This window comes from Trifolium pratense, linkage group LG6 (assembly GCF_020283565.1).
Source record: "Trifolium pratense cultivar HEN17-A07 linkage group LG6, ARS_RC_1.1, whole genome shotgun sequence".
Taxonomy (NCBI): domain Eukaryota; kingdom Viridiplantae; phylum Streptophyta; class Magnoliopsida; order Fabales; family Fabaceae; genus Trifolium; species Trifolium pratense.
The window spans coordinates 33,631,918-33,653,151 of NC_060064.1; the positions used below are offsets into that span (position 1 = coordinate 33,631,918).

A 21,234-nucleotide genomic window follows, 5' to 3' on the forward strand; every position below is an offset into this window, starting at 1 on the left:
TTCGACCTCCCATCATCTTCTTCACGTGAAGAACAACAACAACAGCGGCCATTAAAGCTTCGAATGAAGCTCGGCCCTGCACAACAACATCAACAAAACTTTGCCGAAAATTAAAAGTTTATATACCGTTTTGCTCGTTTTTTCGCACTGGTCATGAATCTATGCTTAGATTTCACAGTGGAGGCTTATATTTTGAAAATACGGAACAACAACTTGAGAACTCAAAAAACCAAAATATGATTTAAGCAAGATTAAGCAAAATTAACGAATGTAAAAGCTTCAGTGGGTGTTCATGAGTAAAAAACGTTTAGAAACCTACTTGTTTTGAGCTTTGTATCAGTGGGTTTGTTAACCCCTTTTTCTTGGCAATTTTGGAGTTTTGGGTAGGCTTTTCTGGACGGTTTTCTTTCGTTTTTTCGATGGTTATTATCTACTGAAAGTTTTTGTAAGCTTTTGGGTGAAGAAAAGTGAAGGTTAGAGGGTGTTTGAATGGATTTCGAATTTTTGGAAAAGTGATGAAAAGATGAGTTTTTTTGGTTTTTTTTCTCTCTGTTCTTCTCTCCAAAAATCGCCTCCCTTTGCTCTGAAAAGTTACCTCTACTTATACTAGAAAATTAGGGTTTGAGTGGCCAAGAAGGGAAGGAAAAGCTCCACCTTTAATCAATGGTGAAGCCTTGATCAAATTAAGGAAAAAGTTAAAATTTTGAGTTTGAATGGGAGAAGGGAGTGCTGCCAAGTTGTTGTTGCAAGTGTTTCACGTGTTCTGTTCTGCTTGTTTCTTTCCCCCTCTTTCTTTTGATTTTTTTTTAATAATAATAATAATAGAAAATAAGTGATGAAAATTAATTTATTTTTTAATTTTTTTATTTTTTTATTTTTTTTAAAAAAAGGGGTAGGACAAAATTAGGGTATAACAGCTGCCCCTATTTAATTATCTTGGACCCTTGAATATGTATGACATTTGTCTTTATATTCTTGAGGTGCAAGGTAATTAAATACAAATGCCCTAATTTTGCTCTTATGGAGAAAAAGAAGTTTAATGATGACAGAAAATGAGATCCACTTCCCTGGAAAAACCGGATACTCAAGGTAGAGATGATTCTGATTTTATTCAGCCGCCCACACTGAAGGTCAATCCCCTGATCCGTGATTCGATCTTATTCAGCCGCCCACACTGAAGGTCAATCCTTGGTTTGATCTTATTCAGCCGCCCACACTGAAGGTCAATCTTTGAAAATGATTTTATCCAGCCGCCCACACTGAAGGTCAATCCTCTTTTGATCTTATTCAGCCGCCAACACTGAAGGTCAATCCTCTTTTGATCTTATTCAGCCGCCCACACTGAAGGTCAATCCTCTTTTGATCTTATTCAGCCGCCCTCACTGAAGGTCAATCCTCTTTTGATCTTATTCAACCGCCCACACTGAAGGTCAATCTTCTGTTTTGATCTTATACAGCCGCCCACACTGAAGGTCAATCCTTGGTTTGATCTTATTCAGTCGCCCTCACTGAAGGTCAATCCTTTTTTGATCTTATTCAGCCGCCCACACTGAAGGTCAATCTTCTGTTTTGATCTTATTCAGCCGCCCACACTGAAGGTCAATCCACTTCTGACCTTATTCAGCCGCCCTCACTGAAGGTCAATCCTCTTTTGATCTTATTCAGCCGCCCTCACTGAAGGTCGATACTTGAGATAAGGTGATGTTCTTCTAGGAGATTCTGCTGGGGATGTACTTTTAAGATATCCTGTCCTAGGATTCTTTAAAAGATTCGCTAGGGAGAAAGCTGAACATCTTTAAATTCAGATTTGCTGGGGAAAAAGTGACTCCACCTTGCTCGTGGTTGAAGACTGAAGGTTGTACTCTGCGGGGAGAAACCTTTGAATTTGTTGCATGCATATCTTGGATGATGCAATGATTGTTTATGCATGTCTTAATGCCTAAAGATGCAATGCTAATGCAAATGAATTTGTTGATTCATGATATGCATGATGTGTCTTTGTTTGCTGGGCATATTGTTGATGCACGAATGCATGAAGTGGAATGCATGACTAGTGCATGTGATGATCATTGGGACGAGTAGAAATTGGATTTTTTACGAACGGGTGCTAATGACAACTGGGATTAAATGTGACCAATGGTGATTAGGTTGCAAAGTGAGTGCTAATGACAATTGGGCTTAAACATTGCCAACGGTGATTAGGTTGCAAAGTGGTGCCAAACGTGGTTGGGGTTTTGAGGGTACCAATAACGATTGGATTTTGAATTGGTGTCAATAACGATTGGACTTTTGCTGGGTACCAATAACAATTGGATTTTTGAGGTGCGCCAATAACAATTGGACTTTTTGCTGGGTACCAATAACGATTGGATTTTGGGTGCCAATAACAATCGGGCTCTTTCTGTGTACCAATAACGATTGGATTTTGAGTTGGTGTCAATGACGATTGGACTTTTGAGTAGATACCAATAACAATTGGATTTTGGTTGGATGCCAATAACGATTGGACTTTTGAGAGATGCCAATAATAATTGGACTTTGGGGGGATGCCAATAACGATTGGACTTTTGAGAGATGCCAATAACAATTGGACTTTGGGGGTACCAATAACGATTGGATTTTTGAGTGGATACCAATGATAATTGGATTTTTTGAGTGGGTACCAATAACAATTGGATTTTGGGTGTGCCAATGACGATTGGACTTTTGAGTGGGTGCCAATAACGATTGGGCTTTGAGAGATGCCAATAACAATTGGACTTTGAGGGCGTGCCAATAACAATTGGACTTTTGAGTTGGGTACCAATAACAAATGGATTTTGGGTGTGCCAATGACGATTGGACTTTTGAGTGGGTGCCAATAACGATTGGGCTTTGAGTTGGTGCCAATAACGATTGGGCTTTTGCTTGTGGATATTTGATTTGTTGTCTAGTCTCGAGGTTATTGAGTTTGTGAAATGGGGCATACCAAATGAATGAAATGACATGATTAATGCGTGATGTTGATTTGCTAGAATGAAATAACATGATCAATGCATGATGATAATTGATGTGATGATTTGCATGTTACTATGAATGCCCCTGTAGTGGGTGAGGATTGGTTTAGAACCGATAAATGCTTTTTGTAACAAGGCTTTTTGTGGAAAGGTGGTGATGTTGACATAATCCCCGACGCTTATTGGACTCAACAGTTGTAGATGTATGCTAGATTTGGCTTGGCCGCCTTGAAGGTATGAGGAGGAACTGCCCCTGTGTAACCTGTCTTGCCCCATTCAATTGCGTCTTTGAAGTGATTAGCCAACTCACTGATATTGGTGCCCCTAGTCACAAGGGTTCACTCTTGATTGTCAGGATCCCAAGGTGGTTTGCCCCTAATTAGGAACATCTTGAACCAGTTCGTTAGGTTTTGAACACCTGGGTTTTGATGCAGCTTGCCATGATGTGATCTTGGGTCACTTTCCCCACATTGAATAGCCTTCATAGGGAACATGCCTCTTGGTTAAATGAAGTCCCGAGATAGTTGCCCCAGATTGGACCAAACTTCTTGCTGATCACTTGGTGACTGCTCATAGTTGAAACTTCCTTATTGTTAAGTGCTGATTTGCAGATAAACCTGTTTATGCAAAATAGTAATCCTAATGCAATGTGCATGCTAGTTTTGAAATCAATACGGAGATGAAATTGATGTATAGTGGATGCATGTTGTGAAAGAGGGTGTGAGAGCATGATATCAACACTAATGATTTACAAAAAATCTTGGGAGTCAGGTTAACGCAACCTTGCAACCGCATGCTTTCGAAATAAACCTTACTTCAATTAGGTCTTTTGAGGGTTGTAACGTGGCCTGGTTCACGGTTTTTGAATAAAAGGATATAAGGCTCAAAATTTAATTTTAACCCAACCCATTCTCCATGATGTTCTTCAGTCCTACATTCAGTTAATTCAAACTATGCTCTCATGTTCCAAGAGATTTTGGAATCGCGATGGTGATGACACGATGGCTTATAGGTCAATAATGTCTTTTGACGTGACAGTCACTTACTTTTTGTTTTGGTCACATGATTTTGACTTCATTGGTGACACTTTCTTTCAGTTCTCTTTTTTTTGCTTTGTTTATAATCCCTAATTTTTGCCTGAACTATTCTCTTGAGCTTTTAGTCCACCGGGATGCCCTAATTTTTGCCTAAGTCATTTTTGAGTTTTAACTTAGCGGGCTTTCTCTTCTTTTTTTTTTTATTTTATTTTTTAAATTGTGACTGCTTCGACAATGGTTGATGAAAACGAATTCCCTTTTTGACTCTCTTTTATTTCCTTGACATCGTGTGATGTGCTCAAGGTAGAAAATGTGATTGATCCCCGAATGAGATGTTTTTCTCTTGAAACTCGAACGCATGATCGAATCAACTGAACACTACCCTGCCCCGGGTTAAAAATGCGGGTTATTTCCAATAGAAAGAAACACCAACTTCTAGGCTCAACAAGGGTGACTACGGATTATCTTCCTTATTTCTCCGGTGTTTGGGGATTTAAAACAATGCCTTACATCATCAGCAAAGTTTTATCCGAAAGCAAACTGTAGCAATTTTGGTTATTTCGTTTTTCATCATCCTCCCTCCAATCTTTATTCAAGCAGATTTGATAATGAAAGAAATGAAATGAGTGAAATATATAATTATTGCTTTTGTGGAGAAGAAGAGAAAAGTGAATGAACATGAAAAGATTAATTCAAAACATGCATTATTATTCCATTATGATTACTATTGCGAATAAACACAAATCAAACTCTTGCAAATAGGAAAATTACAAAAATGAAAACAGCATAATGATAATCAATCCTTGAGGTTGATTCCTTTTTGACCGGTTGGCAACCTTTAAACTTTTAGACGGCCTCTAGCAGCAGACTATCTTTCACATTTGGCTTGCCATCCTTGAAAGTCAAGACCTTCCCGTCGATGAGCTCTTGTACTAGATGTTTGAATGTTATGCAGTTATCAATGGAATGACCTTCAGCACCGATATGAAACTCACATTTAGCTTTATCATCATACCAAGCCGGAAACGGTGGTGTCATGGGTTTTAGAGCCCTGGAAATTACCATTCCATTGTGCACTAGATATGGAAGAAGTTGACCATATGACATAGGAATCAGATCAAAGACCTTTCTTTTGGGAGTGGCAGCATTGGTTTCCTCCTCCTTCATTTTGGTGAAACTGTTTGCATGATCTTTTGAGGTACATTGATTGCCCACAGTGGCTTGAATCTTACCACTCTTGATCCCCATTTCAATCCTCTCACCTATCTTCACCAAATCAGAAAAACCAGATGAAACACTGCCAACCATCTTTTCAAAATACGCCCCTTGTAGAGTGTTAGTGAATATGTGCACTAGTTCGGCTTCTAAGAGTGGAGGATGTATTTGTGCAGCCAACTCTCTCCAACGTTGAGCATAAACCCTGAATGACTCACCCTCCTCTTGAGACATGTTTTGTAACTGAGTACGATCTGGAGCCATGTCAATGTTGTATTGGTACTGCTTAATGAAAGCATTTGCCAAATCACTCCATGACTGGATACGACTCCCCTCCAATTGCACGTACCAATTGAGTGATGCCCAAGTGAGACTATCTTGGAAGCAATGCATCATGAGTTTGTCATCTTTAGCATAGGAGGCCATCTTCCGACTATACATAATCAGATGATTCTTTGGACAACTGAGACCTTTGTATTTCTCAAAGTCAGGGACCTTAAATTTTGGCGGGAGAACCAAGTCTGACACTAGGCACATATTAGCAAGGTCTAGGGGATCACCTCCTCCTTCCATCATGCTCAAACGGTCTTCAATAGCCTTGAATTTTTGATGAGCTTCTTCCAGCTGAGGAACACTAGAATTAACCTTGGGCACATCATCAAATAACCCTGGACTCTGATAAGCATTTCTGGGATCATCCAGATTCTCTTGTTGTGAAACAAAACCTTGTTGGACCAGAGGGACCCTAGTCCGGGTATTCTGAGGAGACTGTTGAACTTCAACCTGATTCTGTGGAGTATACCCAACGGGTAAACCAAAAGTTGGCCAAACTATGTTCACTGCTGAAGTTCCTCCTTGGGGTGCGGGAACTGCAGTTTCAACTACAACTGGATGCGCTGGTTTGTTCAGATTAATCAACAACTCAAGAGCCTTGTCCAACTTTTCAGTCAATTGTGCCACCTCGCCCTTCAAGGCATCGTGCTGGTCTTGCCAATTCTCCATGACTTGTTTGGTGACGCTTCTTGTCCAATACCGACGCCGGGAATATGACTGGTTATATGAACGAATGGAATGAGATGCAATTTATGGATGAAAATGCATGCGAAAGTTTTAATTCTCTTTTTTTAGTCATTTTGGTTTAAGTGAACCGTAGACACATAGTTATCATAAATGTTTCGGGATATAAGAAAAATTCAAACTTTTACTTCCCATGATTTAAAAACCTTATGCTTATGTAACTAGTGCCTATATAGTTCCTTGAAGACCAAAATGTACATGTATGATTAATGTTATGAATGCAAGAATGCAGGTAATGTCATGCAGCAGATCAGGCAAACCAGAACATATTAGGTGTAAATTTTGAAGGTCAACGGCTCAGAGTCACCTGCAACCCATCCCAATCTCACATGTTTGTTCTAGGTTTGACACCGTTCCTAAATTCATAGGTAAATCTTTAGGAGACGATGTTCGTGTTGCAACAGCTCATAACAAACATCTACTAAAGATAAACCTCCTCTAGGTGAGGTCGGTACATCAACCGGGAAGGTCAACATAATGCAACCATCGACTCGGTTCCTAGACTGAGGTTTAAGGTCATAGGTTTTTTTTTAAAAGGTCCCCAAGGTCACGGATCCATCCAGGGAATGTTTCGGTCCTCGAGTCATACGTCAGGCGAACCGATATCCCTAAGACGAATCTACCCCAAGTGGGAGTATCATGCCAACCCTCGAGTCATACGTCAGGCGAGCTAGCAATCAACCCCCGATGTGTCTTAAGTTTTCCTCAAGTCCGGGTATAAGACTTTTCACTCAGTAACCAAGTAACCGGCCCAAGTGGGCAAAAAGAAAAAGAAAGGAGATGAAGCAGAAGAGACAGATATAGCAGATAATATCCAAGCAAATATGCAATATAATATTGAAAACATTAAAGATAAAGCATAATGTAAACAACGCATGTTAAAGCAAACAAGCGAAAACCCCCTAAATTAGGCTTAACTCTCAAAAAGGTTTTATGTCCCCAGCAGAGTCGCCAGCTGTCGCGGCGCGAAAAATACCCTCGAGTGTAAACACTCGAAAAGAAACAGAGTCGCCACCGAATTTTATTTATCCCAGAGAAAGGAAAGGAAAATATCGAGAAAACCTTGAGGGGTAGAGAAAAAGGGTTCGGGAGTTGGTTATGCGAGGGGAAGGTATTAGCACCCCTCACATCCGTTGTACTCAACAGGAACCTTTTAGAGGGAAATTGTTTGTTTGCTTTAATGTGTTTTTTTAATGTTTGCTTGATTACTCGTTTCTTGCTTCATCGATAGAAAAAGTTTGTTTTTATTATTATTTATGTTATTATAGATGCGGGGAAAAAGGTTTTGTTTTTTATTATGCCCGACAAGATGTTGAATCTCGCTCCTACGTATTCCCAGGTGCAATGGGAAAATCAGGGTTTCGTAGTTCAGGGTAAAAAATGTTTGTGGGTTGGTTGTTTTTAGACGCATGACGTCTAAGTCGCATTCTCGTATTTAAACGCTGCTTGTATGCTCGCACGGTGGAGGCTTAAGCGTTGTTTGTGTTACGGAGAAAGGACGAAAACGTCACCCGTTTTGTGAAAAGAGTTTTACTTTTACTGCGCGCGAGGGTAGTGGAAAAGGTTTGAGTGTGTTGAGTTGATTTTATGAGTTTTTGTGAAAATGTTTGAGAATGAGGATGGTCCGAGACGCGAGTCATACGTCAGGGCCTCGGAACCATCCGGGTAGAGAAAGTCATACGTCAGTCCCTTCCTTTTTCATCCTTTTAATCTTAAGTCGTTTTAGTTTGATTTAACGAAATCAAAAGAAAAGATTAAGAGATGTTTTTTACGTGCTTTAAGGTTGGAGAATGAGAATGATCCGAGACACGAGTCATACGTCAGGGCCTCGGAACCATTCGGGTAGAGAAAGTCATACATCAGTCCCTTCCTTTTTCATTCTATTTATTGAGTTTTTTACGATTAAAGCAAAACAAAGAGCAAATCATGCAAACAAAAATATATACATATATGCGCCAATTGAAGCTTTTTGTTATCCTCGTCAATTTTGCTCAAATCGCATTTATTACAAGTAAGAAAAAAAGTTGAGTTTTGGGGTTTTCAAAGTAATGAAGTGCTTTTGAGAAATAAACTTAAGATGAAAGTGTTGATTCAAGTAAGCAATCTAAACATTGAATCATGAGTTTATTAAAATAAACTTAAGTGGTTTTGATTAATTAATCACTTAATTAATAAGCACTTATTTAAGTATTTAACCATTTAAGCACTTAGTAACTTAAGTACTTTTTTATCAAACAACTTAAATGGTTACTCACTTAATCAAGTATTTAATTAATTGACTAATTAACCAATAACTCAAATAATTATTTCCAAATGATAAGCACTTATTTAAATCAGCACTTATGTGAATAAGCTCTTATTTGAATAAGTACTTATGTGAATAAGCACTTAAAATTAAGTAAATCGCTTCTGGGGGTGCAAGAATGGGTTCTGGGGGTGAGGCAACAGCACTGCAACACCAAGCCCAGGCCCAATTCGTCCAAAAAAAAGATCAGAAGAAAAATAATCTACTGCAGCGTAAGAACTAAAGTGTACGGTAGGCTATCACGGATCTGGGCCTTCTGATTTAATCAAGTGGCTTGGATTTAATGAAATCCTAAAACAGATCTTGGCCTTACACTAGATCTAACGGGCGCGTTTAAACTTGGGAGGGAGCCAATGACGCGTCGCCACGTCATCGTCTTCGACCTCCCATCATCTTCTTCACGTGAAGAACAACAACAACAGCGGCCATTAAAGCTTCGAATGAAGCTCGGCCCTGCACAACAACATCAACAAAACTTTGCCGAAAATTAAAAGTTTATATACCGTTTTGCTCGTTTTTTCGCACTGGTCATGAATCTATGCTTAGATTTCACAGTGGAGGCTTATATTTTGAAAATACGGAACAACAACTTGAGAACTCAAAAAACCAAAATATGATTTAAGCAAGATTAAGCAAAATTAACGAATGTAAAAGCTTCAGTGGGTGTTCATGAGTAAAAAACGTTTAGAAACCTACTTGTTTTGAGCTTTGTATCAGTGGGTTTGTTAACCCCTTTTTCTTGGCAATTTTGGAGTTTTGGGTAGGCTTTTCTGGACGGTTTTCTTTCGTTTTTTCGATGGTTATTATCTACTGAAAGTTTTTGTAAGCTTTTGGGTGAAGAAAAGTGAAGGTTAGAGGGTGTTTGAATGGATTTCGAATTTTTGGAAAAGTGATGAAAAGATGAGTTTTTTTGGTTTTTTTTCTCTCTGTTCTTCTCTCCAAAAATCGCCTCCCTTTGCTCTGAAAAGTTACCTCTACTTATACTAGAAAATTAGGGTTTGAGTGGCCAAGAAGGGAAGGAAAAGCTCCACCTTTAATCAATGGTGAAGCCTTGATCAAATTAAGGAAAAAGTTAAAATTTTGAGTTTGAATGGGAGAAGGGAGTGCTGCCAAGTTGTTGTTGCAAGTGTTTCACGTGTTCTGTTCTGCTTGTTTCTTTCCCCCTCTTTCTTTTGATTTTTTTTTAATAATAATAATAATAGAAAATAAGTGATGAAAATTAATTTATTTTTTAATTTTTTTATTTTTTTATTTTTTTTAAAAAAAGGGGTAGGACAAAATTAGGGTATAACACTATGTAGTAAAAGAGATTTTTAAAATCCATTTAATGCATTGAACTGGTAATGCTTTACAGCAAATAGGTGTGCTATTTCCAAGCATCTGTAATTCTACCCAACATCGCAAATTTCAATTTTAAAACTTGGCTATTCACATGCTGCCACTATATCCAAAATAATTAGTTTGTGTTTGCTAATGTCGTAATTCTTTCATTCTAATCAGGTCTGGCGTACATAATTTTTCTGAAATCCTTTTAAACTATAATACTCTGATATAATTTTAGCTGAGAATTTTCGCCATGATTTATTTTCTGTAGGTCATCAGTGGTCACTCAGGATTGGTGAGATCTGTTGCAGTTGATCCCAGTAATACATGGTTTGCTACTGGTTCTGCAGATCGAACTATCAAGGTATGTGATCACAAAATGCATGTCATAGTTTCTTGTTATGAGAAGGCATGTAGATAAGACTGAAAACTTGATGATCCATGTTGAATTGTTCATTCTGTGGGTTGCTTTCTTTCTTTGCAATTTAATCCGAAACAACTGTCTTTTTTAAGTAACTAGAGCAGTAGCCTGTGCCATGCGCGGTGCATGTTTGGCTTGTCACTATGCTTATTCCTTTTGTTAAATTACTTTCTGATTCAAGTTTCTTTGTATTCTTTTTGCTAGAGTTATTCTACTTTTTTTTGTTAAATATATAGTTTTAAATATTGACTCATTATTATCATATATTTTCTATAAATTGAAGCTATGATTTGAAATAGTTTATTAACTTATTCATGTGGAGTTTATAATTTTTTTTCTGTCTATCTATTTAAATCTTTGGATTTTGTTTTTTTGCTAAGTTGTTCATTTGGGCAGATATGGGACTTGGCAAGTGGTGTTCTAAAGCTCACATTAACAGGTCACATCGAACAAGTAAGAGGTGAGAAGCCAAAGGTATAAATATTTAATAGTGTTGGCAGTTATTGTGAACTGGGTTAATACTAACAGCGTGCTTTCTCTACAGGCCTTGCTATTAGCAACAAACATACCTACATGTTTTCTGCTGGTGACGATAAACAAGTTAAATGTTGGGATCTTGAACAGAACAAGGTTATTAGGTCTTATCATGGTCATCTGAGTGGTGTTTACTGCTTGGCTATTCATCCCACAATTGGCATTTTACTTACCGGAGGACTTGATTCTGTCTGCCGGGTATGGACTTTGTTGATATTGTTACTTGATGGTATCTTTAGATTTAGGTGGAAGCAATACCTTCTGCTTGTCTATTTCTAATTTTTTTATTAAATATGTTAAGGAAATAGAAATGTGATCACTATGCTTGGTGCTAAACTTTCAGGTCTGGGACATACGTAGTAAAACACAGATTCATGCTCTTTCAGGTCATGAGGATACTGTCTGCTCTGTGTTTACACGGCCAACGGTATGCACATTTTCCTCCCGTTGTCTATATTTTTTATTTTTCAAACTGGCATATAGGTTTTCTGCGTAGCTTAGTTCCACTACAGGTTCTTTGATATGATAATTGCGTACACAAATTTCATCATTCAAATGCAGCTTTGAAACATGTCTTAATATAGTTGTATACTTTTAAACCTTCTTTTTTCCTTACTTTGGAGCCTTATTCTGCTCATATTTTTAATAGGACCCTCAAGTTGTCACTGGTTCTCATGATTCTACAATCAAGATGTGGGACCTTAGATATGGTAATTTATTTGTTTTTCTCTGTTTGTGCTGTGATTACATGCACTTGAATTCAATTCCTGTATGAATTTTTACCAATCTTACACACAATGCGTTCATGCAGGTAAAACAACGTTAACTCTTACAAACCATGAAAAGTCTGTTCGAGCCATGGCTCCACATCCTAAAGAGTATGTGTTCAATATCTGTTGATTGTTACTTGGAGAATTATTAACTCTTTAACTATGGTTGATTTTCTTAAAAAATTGTTATTTTATTGTCTTCTCAATCTCACCCCTTCTTCCTTGTTGTCTGCAGGCAAGCTTTTGCATCTGCATCGGCTGATAATATTAAAAAGTTCACACTTCCGAACGGAGAATTTTCTCATGATATGCTGTGAGTTCATAAACTTATTCTTATCATTTGTGTGATTAGGGAGGGGGGTCATTAACTAGGTTTAATGTTTATGGTAGAAGAGAGAAAAATGAAATTGGATTGTAATTGTAAACTGTTACTGAAATGAATCTGAAAGAAAAGATTATGTAGATGACTCTCCGATATATATATATATAGGGGAACTTTCAAATAGGATGGATGTTAAAATAAGATGGTGAGAGGATTAAATCATACCGTACAGATCAAAAGTACCACACACAAATTGAATTACACATGATATTTTCCTGCAACCATCTCTTTCCTCGGTCTGTCTCGGAATCGCCGAAGTTCTGTCCTTTTGGAATCTTCCCAATAATTTCTTTCAACAAATTAGGCTAATAAAAAATACACTAATATCTTGAAAATCATTGCAATGGTTTTGGTTATCTCAATTTAAGATGAAGAACCTTGTGTTTTCAACTCCAGGTCTGTTAAAATTAACTTAGATCAGAATCCAAAATTAATCTAAGGTGAGGTATCGGTGGTGAAAGTGTGTAAATTAGAATGAAAACTGATATGAATGCGGAAACAGGGAGCTGGTGTTGTAGTGAGGATTAACGGTGGTGGCGGTCAAGACAATATTTAATTTTGAGAGACCTCTTGTTTTTTCAATTCTAGATCCAGAACAAAGCTAATGCAAGAAATTGGCTTGGGGAGGAATCAAAGTCTTGGAAGAGATCCAGAATCGAAGAATTGGAAGAGATGTATGGTGGCTGCGTTCGTGGCGGTGAGAAGAGATGGAGAGGATCTGTGTGGTTGGGAGTGTGTAGAACCAAACTAGAATGAAAGCATGATAGTGAGGCAAAGTAAGTTGGAAGAATTGGAAGAGCTAGAGAAATGGCTTGTTGTTATAGAGAATGAGAAGAGACGGTGAAGAAGAAGAAACGTTGAAGAAGACACAGTAGGCAAATGAAAACAAGGTTACATACGTTAATTCTTTAGCAGCAAAAATCTTTTATTAACAAACTCACCATAATATAATGCATGTCTTTTTTTGACATAACTTTGTATAATAGAAAATATGGATCACACAGACAAGCGCGGCGTGCCTGTCTGGCCGCTAGTAGATTGTAAAGACTATGCTACTAAATAACTGTAACTAACGGAGTTGCTTACAGTTAGTTATAGATAAACTATTTTAGGATAAGCTAAGCTTCAAATGAAACTAGTAAAAACATAAAACTTGAATTATAAGCTGCAACTAGTGCAAATGCTAGAAAAAGTGAATGTGTAGAAAGAGGAATATTAACCGGGCATCTCTATACTCCCCCCTCAAGCTAAAAGAGGGTGTGAGTCATTGAGAATTTGAGCTGGACCACACATTTTTAGCTTGGATAGAAAACAGTAAATCTGGATGCAGAAAGAGCGGCCCTTAGTAAAATGATGTGCTAACACATGAATAACTTGAATAAGCTTGCTGAGCACTTTTTTTAGACAACAAAGAAGTCAATTTCATGTTGCTTCAAAGATATCAGTTATAGAAATATGGTTTGATGCTAATTGATACATTTTCATTTTTTTTAATTTTTTGAAAGTATTCATTAATTTATGTATGTGCAGCTCTCAACAGAAAACTATTATCAATGCAATGGCTGTCAATGAGGAGGGTGTTATGGTTACTGGAGGTATTTTCCCTTTTTTTCATGATCATGTGATAAGATTGATTTGTCATACGGAATTCAACTATATTTTCTGATTTATTTTTCCTGTTTCAGGTGACAATGGCAGTATGTGGTTCTGGGATTGGAAGAGTGGTCAGAATTCCCAGCAATCCCAAACAATTGTACAACCTGGTATGCATATTAGACTGCTTTTACATGTTAAGATTGATGCTAGTTAGTTCTACCATATACACAAGATTGACAAGCATATTTGTTCTTATCTGTTTTCATCTTTCCCTCTTACAGGTTCACTGGATAGTGAAGCTGGTATTTATGCTTTAACCTATGATATCACCGGTACGAGGCTTATAACATGTGAGGCAGACAAAACCATAAAAATGTGGAAAGTAGATGAAAATGCCATTTAAGAAACACATCCCCTTAACTTCAGGCCTCCTAAGACCTAAAGACATCCGCCGGTTCTAGTTATGTTACTTGAAGATCTTGATGTACGACTAATTTATTCACACTACCTTTTTAACACACTTCTCATCATCTTTGTCCCATTATACTTGCATAAAGATTATTACTGCGTATGTATTTCAATATTTAATAGTTTTGCAATTCACTTTAGTGAATACAATACAAAACCCTCAAAACACAGAAGAAAAAAAGTCGGACATGTATGATTTGTGATATCGCATCATCAGTCAAGGTTTCAGTTGATGAAACAAAACTCATTGTGTGAACTGCCAAACATATAGCAAAAGAGTTATTCAAAGTTCATTGTGTTTAGTATCAACACTGGAAACTGAATAAGCAAAATGTCTCTTGTAAGACTAGGTCAATGACAAACATCAAAATATAATCTGATTTCCCTTATGACAAAAATGATAAAATTCCAATATTGAACTCACTAATTTATTTATTGCATAATAAATATCCCTATAGTACCTAAAATTTACAATACTTAGAGTGAAAGAAACTCATAATTGATCCGGTACATAAAAGATTTACTTAATTCACATATAGTAATACGTACTGCAACAGTCAAATTGAGTGCAAATACCACAAGACTATCTTATTTTAGATGCAACAAGTCAATGTGACAACCACTTACATAGTACCATAGGTGGTCTTTGATGGAACTAAATCTAAGGTACTACTAACTATATGCCACCATGGTTCCATCTTTGCTTATGCAAATTATTTGATCTCCTATACTTTTCAACCTTAAAGTCACATTCACGGAGATCACATGTTTGAACTTGTTTTAAAGTTATATATGGGATATATATTACGTGAAAATACCATATCTTATGTATAAAGTATCATCTATGAATTTTAAATAAAACTAGTTCTAATATGGTTAGAACTATTGGTTAGCTTTGTGTGTTGTGACACTGGTATGGCTATGTACTTTGTATTTGATATTATTGAAACCTTTTGCTCAACTAAGAATCGATGATAACAAAAAACCATCTAATCAGCATAAACTATCATATGGTACCAACAACAATGACCACAATAGTGGCCTTTTGATATCCTACAAGTACATACCAATAGATTGCCAATAAAATCAATCATTTATATTATGTGTAGTGACATACTAAACAGGGAACCAGCGAAAGGTGAAAAGAAGATATTGTAGAAAATATTGAAATCATTTACCATGAAGGAATTAGTCAAAAAAACAAAAATTACCATGAAGGAAAATATAAAAGCAATTACCATTTTATTTCATCCCAACCACGATCAAACAAGCTGTGTCACCTCCAAATATTAAATATCAAGAGACAATTATAAATAAGGAGAAATCAAGAATTTTTCGTTGGGTAGCATGTCCTGATACTAGTTTACCAAAATATGGATATACATAACATAGTAGTTGTCAAAAGACTTTTGAACCTAATTATATGTTTTGCTCCCATTGTCCTCTTTTGTAAGTAAAGCCAAAATCATCCGAGCAAACATGAATCTGTATTTCTAGAGGGGAAGTTTTAATATTTTTAATCAAATTTCTATTTAATAGTCCTGAAACTCTAATCGGGCGTAACTCAGGGTCTGTTTGTTACAGATTAAAAAAATAGTGATTTTGATGTAAATAATTTAGAGATTAATTTTTAGAGATTTTTAAAAAAGTTGAATTTAGTTTGTGTTTGTTTATTATAATAAAAATCACTTCTTTTAAATAAAATAATCTTTAGTTTGTTTGTATATAACCTTATAAAAGTGATTTTTTTCATTATAAATAATTTTCTTCTTTTAATATTTCTTTTCTCTCTCCTCTAAAAAAAATCTATTATTTTATAAGCTACTCTTAGTAGCTTCTCATTTTTAGCTGTTTTCTGATTATTTTTAGCTTCTGATTATTTTAAAAATCTGTAACAAACAGATGCAAAACAATTTAAAGTGATTATTTTTATAAAAAAAGTGATTATTTTTTAAAATAAGCTATAACAAACAGCCTCTCAACCCTACAAAACTGACTTGTAAGGTGAAGATTGTCTCTTACTTATAAATAAGTGTTGAGGCCATCTCTCAACCGATATGGGACTCTTGACACACCCTACAAATCGCAGAAATAAATGGTGGGTGGTCCGATAGCGGAAACCTGATAGCATGTGGCCCAACGAATCGTGAATAGACTCTGATACTATCTTAGAATTGTGAATTGGGCATAACTCAACCTACAAAATCGGCTTGTAAGGTGAGGATTGCATCTTACTTATAAACACTTATTCATGTCATATCTCAGCTGACGTGAGACTCTTAACAATTACGGGACAATGTTGACTATTACAACATAAAAATTATTTAACAATAGTTTCTCTCATATTTTTTTAAATATTCTCATAAAGATAGAAAAGAGAAACAATCTTATAGAAAGTTTAGCCCAAAAAAATAGAAACAATAAAAAGATTTAGTTGCAATATTGAATATTTTGATATAAAAATAAATTTTAATCTTTTAGTGAATATTTTAAGAAGATTGTATATCAAAAAAGATTTTGCATCGAAAAAAAGATTGTATATCAAAAAAAATAATTTAAGAGCCCAAAAAAATAGAAACAATAAAAAGATTTAGTTGCAATATTTTGATATAAAAATAAACTTTAATCTTTTAGTGAATATTTTAAGAAGATTGTATATCAAAAAAGATTTTGATTCGAAAAAAAAGATTGTACATCAAAAAAACAAAATTTAAGAAGATTGGTTATTTTTTTACTTATATATAGACAGCAATCGATTTCCATAAATTCATTCATTCATTCATCGGAAGGAAGCAAAGCATAGTGTTCAAATCGAGCACTCTTTCTTTGTTTTTCATTCATACTGTATAGTTTGATTGAAAAAGCTTGTACTACTTGTTTTTTGTGCTCATTCATGGCGGCAGAGTCGAACTCCAAAAGACGACGAATAGTAGCAGAAGAAGACAGAATCAGCAGTCTACCAGACTGTGTGCTCAGCCATATCCTTTCTTTTCTCCCCACCCAAACCTCCGTTGCAACAAGCATTCTGTCGAACAGATGGCGCCACGTTTGGAAGCATGTTTCCGTTCTTGATTTCTCCAACGACTTCAGGGACGAAGCCTTATTCGAAAAGGCAATGAGAAACAACAAACTAGTCGAGCACTTCCAAAACTTTTCTGTTTTTGTAAACAGGGTGTTCTCTCTTCGTATGCCTTACCCAATTGAAAAGATGAGTCTCTCATGTGTTAAATCTCTTTACAACATCAAATCATGCACCAGTTCAATCGACACATGGGTTCGCTCTGTCATTGGACCACACCTCAAGGAATTCAGCCTCGAAATCGATCCCATTCAGAAATATCAATTTGAACCTCCAATCACCCTCTTCACTTGTACTAATCTCGTTTCCCTCAGGCAAGCAAGCAAACCCTTTTAGTTATTTTAATATTCTTAACATAATAATAATGATTTTTTTTTTTTGTCAAATAGTCTAGTAACTAGAAATTCCACCGTTATGGGACGGGACAACATAATAATTTTACTAACATATTTTTTATTTAATGAATTACAGTCTCATTGGGGGAACAGGAATGTTCTCGTCAATATATATTGACCCACGGTTTGCTGAGGAAATTCGTTTACCATCACTTAATTACTTGAAACTCCACATGAGAGATGTGGATATTCATACAATGAATGGCTTCCTCGTTGGCTGTCCTATCCTAGAAACTCTAGATACTCGTCTTTTTGGTTTTAACTATAAGAAACTCCGTGTGCCATCTACGTTAAAGAGGTTGAAAATCAGCAGTGTTGGTTATGGTTGTTATTGTCTAGAAATGGATTTGTATTCGCTTGGTTTTGACGATCTTAACACATTCAGTGATGTTGGCAACTTGCAAAACGTGGTGAAAGCGTCTCTTGATGTTTTTCGTTGTTCTGATGGTTGTTATCTAACTAACAAATTAGTCAGCTTCTTCAATGATCTCTCTGGAATAAAACATCTATCTTTGAGTATTTCAACAATAGAGGTATAGTTTTATTCAGTTTTATTATATATATATATATATATATATATATTAGATGATGACTTATGTGTTTCACTAATCAAATGCCTACACATATTTCCAAATATTTTTTTGATCACAACCTAATCATCTTGATTTTTTTACTAACTAGTATTACATTATTACTACTTGCAGTTGCTACTAGGTGACCCTGTTCATCTACTTTTCCCAGTACGTTTCCCAGAATTCCGCCATTTACTTCATCTGGAGCTCATTCTTCCGTGGTTCAACCAAAACTCTCTATTGAGCCTACTTCATGCTTGTCCTATGCTTCAAGTTCTTATAACTCAAAACGATAAGGTTTGTTGAGTTCTTAAGTTCGTTTGATTCAAGTTTAATTTTATTTAACTTCATGTACACCACTTAATAACTTTCATGTGCAATGTATCAATTTAACGTTTTTATGAAATAGATTACGCAAGGCCTCATTTTATGCATACTTAACTATATATGATTAATTACCATTGATTGCATCTTATTTATGGTGTGCCATTGTGTCTTTGACAGAAAGAATCAACCTCACCAGAATGGACTACACAATCAACTGTTCCAAATTGTATTTTATCACATCTGACCTATATCCAATTTAAAGGCTATGAAGGATGTCCAGATGAGCTGTTATTTGCAGAGTATATTTTGCAGAATGGACTTGTTTTGAAGAAAATGAGTATTGCTGATATTTCTGTAGACATTTTGAAGTACTACATCCTCAGAAGATTATCTAATGTTCCAAGGGCCTCTAGACTGTGTCAACTTACATTTGATTGAGCTGTATCACCATAAGGTGTAAAAATAAAATAAAAACCTACTCTATGACAGATGTTGGGGGATAGCTATGCTTCACAATCTCTATCTATTACAAATGTTGGGAGATAGCTATGCTTCTAATTTGAACTTTTTATTCATTGAAAGGTCCTTGTGTTAAGAGGCAACTGTTTATCAAGGCCCAAAGTTATCAAAATTTGAAATTTGTAATTTTATAATTTTGTAAACTTTATTAGTTTAAATTGCAACAAAACACTATTTCCTTGTTCAATCTAGAACTCTTATTAATATTATATTATATAGGATAAAATATGTTTTCAATTCTTACTTTTATAGAGTTTTGGTTTTCGTCCATGTAAAATAAAATCATTGTTTTCATCCCTACAAAATTTTTTATTTTGTTCTTAGTCTTTAATGCGCAAAATTTTTACATTTGTTTGAACTTATATATGTTTAACATGATATATAGACATAATATAGATCATTTTGAACATAAAAATATCATAATATTTGCATTAACATGTCAAAATAATCCGTTATCTATCCAATCCATCTACCAAAAAATCCATCCAATATATTATAGAGATTTGCTTTTTGGGCCCCCTGAAATGACCAAATTAAACCTCTCGCTTTCTAGGATGCGAGCACTTATCAACAGGAATCAAACATTAAACGTCCAGCGTCTCAACCCTTTTACCACTAAGTTACACATCCAGGGACTCTAGTACTCAAATTGATTCGATATAGATGAACTTTGTTAGCCACATGACTCAAAATTAAATTGTAGGCTTAAATATATTAGTTTTGTCCCTACAAAATTACCGAGTTTCATTATCTTATCTATTCTCCTCAAAAGACCAAAACAGATTCCAAACTAGGAAGAAATATTTTACTTGGCCAAGGCCAACAAGCCATCTTGGCTATAACTTTGACCTAATCAATGTTTGGAAAAACTTGATATTTTCATTGACTATGAACTATATATGTAAATACACATTCATTCTGAGTTCACATGCACAACCTTCTATGTGTGATCAAAACCTCGCTTCAAATTCATGTGATCAAAGGTAAAAAAAACCTATAAACTTCCCTTAATACTCCTGATTTCGCCTGAAGGAACAAATGTGTTGATGTTTCAAGGGGGCAATTACACCACACACAACTTATCCCCTCTTGATGAGGTAAAACTCCTCTCATGAGGAGGTTGGACCTTGTAGTCACACGGTCATAAAGTAATTGCCATAAAAAAAGAATTACTTTTGAAGGAGCCAGACTCTCCCAAATCTTAGAAAAGATTTTTGCCTCACAAAGAGGTAAAGGGGGCACTTCATTCAATTCTTTTGAGAGCGAATCAAAAGCCGACTTTACCGAGAAAAAAACCATCGGAGATTGAATAAGCAGAACTTACATGTCTAATCTACGCTGCTATTTTGTGCTACATAAATTTACCGTCACTAATTCAAGCAAATTCAACACACAAACAACATTAGGCTTTCAAATTATCTCATTTAGCATTATTTAATAATTGAAAGCTGTAGAGTTATCAAATAATCAAAACTAAAGCAAGTTGAACATGTGGCAGTAGCATATGATGAATTATTTGTTAACAAACATAACATACAACAATTTTCCTATTAAAGAAGCAAGAGTTTGCCACTTCCTATTGAATGAAAACAAGAGTTTTTTTCTTGTTTCCAAAAATTTTAAGGAAAATGCTAAGCATATAAATATGGAAATTTTGTCTCGGAACTTGTGCATTCAATGCATCGAAAATGTAAAAAGTTATTTTATCAATATTAATTTTATCTTTTGTTTCTATATTTGGTATGCTTAACAAGTGCCAGCTAATTATTTTTTTCAGTACACAAATCTGAAGAAAAAGCAATTAAATGACTTCAATGACCACCTCTACAGGCATGGCAATATAACCCATACCCGCGGGCACCCACCAGTCCCGCCCCGATGTTGACGGGGAAAAACCGATTTGACTGGGTTTGAGGTTTCCCTTAATTTAAAAGACGGGTGGAGTGGGTAATGGGGACATTGATACCCACCCCGAATCCGTCCCCAAACCCACTCCGCGTATATCTAATTACATTTTACCTCTCTTAAATTATAAACTCTTAAACAAAGTCTTAAATTATATTCAATTGTTTGTTTTTATTTTTAAGTTGTGTATTAAACAAAGTTGTTTTTTCTATTTATATTGGTTCTACTTTTCATGTTAATGCAAAGTTGTTTTGTTGCGAATCGGGACGGGTTTGGGGAAACACGAACTTTATGGAGATTTCTCCAAAACCGT

The 21,234-nt window shown here is 35.7% G+C and overlaps 2 protein-coding genes across 4 annotated transcripts in view; both read left to right on the top strand.

Moving 5' to 3' along the window:
• Window positions 1-14,415, top strand: part of LOC123888670 (protein pleiotropic regulatory locus 1-like) — a 28,311-nt gene extending 13,896 nt beyond the window's left edge. For 2 of the 3 annotated variants that reach the window (XM_045937786.1, XM_045937785.1), the window contains exons 6-15: window positions 10,225-10,317; window positions 10,771-10,834; window positions 10,919-11,106; window positions 11,252-11,335; window positions 11,558-11,618; window positions 11,720-11,786; window positions 11,914-11,991; window positions 13,591-13,655; window positions 13,746-13,823; window positions 13,938-14,415. In XM_045937786.1, the coding sequence (XP_045793742.1) occupies window positions 10,225-10,317; window positions 10,771-10,834; window positions 10,919-11,106; window positions 11,252-11,335; window positions 11,558-11,618; window positions 11,720-11,786; window positions 11,914-11,991; window positions 13,591-13,655; window positions 13,746-13,823; window positions 13,938-14,059 (900 nt within the window). In that variant the 3' untranslated portion in view covers window positions 14,060-14,415. Of the gene's footprint in view, window positions 1-10,224; window positions 10,318-10,770; window positions 10,835-10,918; window positions 11,107-11,251; window positions 11,336-11,557; window positions 11,619-11,719; window positions 11,787-11,913; window positions 11,992-12,648; window positions 12,951-13,590; window positions 13,656-13,745; window positions 13,824-13,937 lie in introns of those variants that run through there. The other variant, XR_006802265.1, reaches the window with a different exon arrangement.
• A 2,602-nt stretch (window positions 14,416-17,017) lies between these two features.
• Window positions 17,018-18,986, top strand: LOC123892141 (FBD-associated F-box protein At3g52670-like). Its single transcript, XM_045941969.1, has 4 exons — window positions 17,018-17,517; window positions 17,675-18,131; window positions 18,378-18,467; window positions 18,675-18,986. Exons 1-4 carry the CDS (start codon window positions 17,018-17,020, stop codon window positions 18,933-18,935), a joined length of 1,308 nt encoding a protein of 435 aa, XP_045797925.1. The 3' UTR covers window positions 18,936-18,986.
• The last annotated feature ends 2,248 nt before the right edge of the window (window positions 18,987-21,234 follow it).

Excerpts from the sequence above, each read along its gene's own strand:
- LOC123892141 (XM_045941969.1), top strand. The coding sequence starts at position 17,018 with ATGGCGGCAGAGTCGAACTCCAAAAGACGACGAATAGTAGCAGAAGAA. Across the intron at positions 17,518-17,674 it reads ACTAATCTCGTTTCCCTCAG|TCTCATTGGGGGAACAGGAA; the intron begins GCAAGCAAGCAA and ends AATGAATTACAG. Across the intron at positions 18,132-18,377 it reads TGAGTATTTCAACAATAGAG|CTCATTCTTCCGTGGTTCAA; the intron begins GTATAGTTTTAT and ends CTTCATCTGGAG.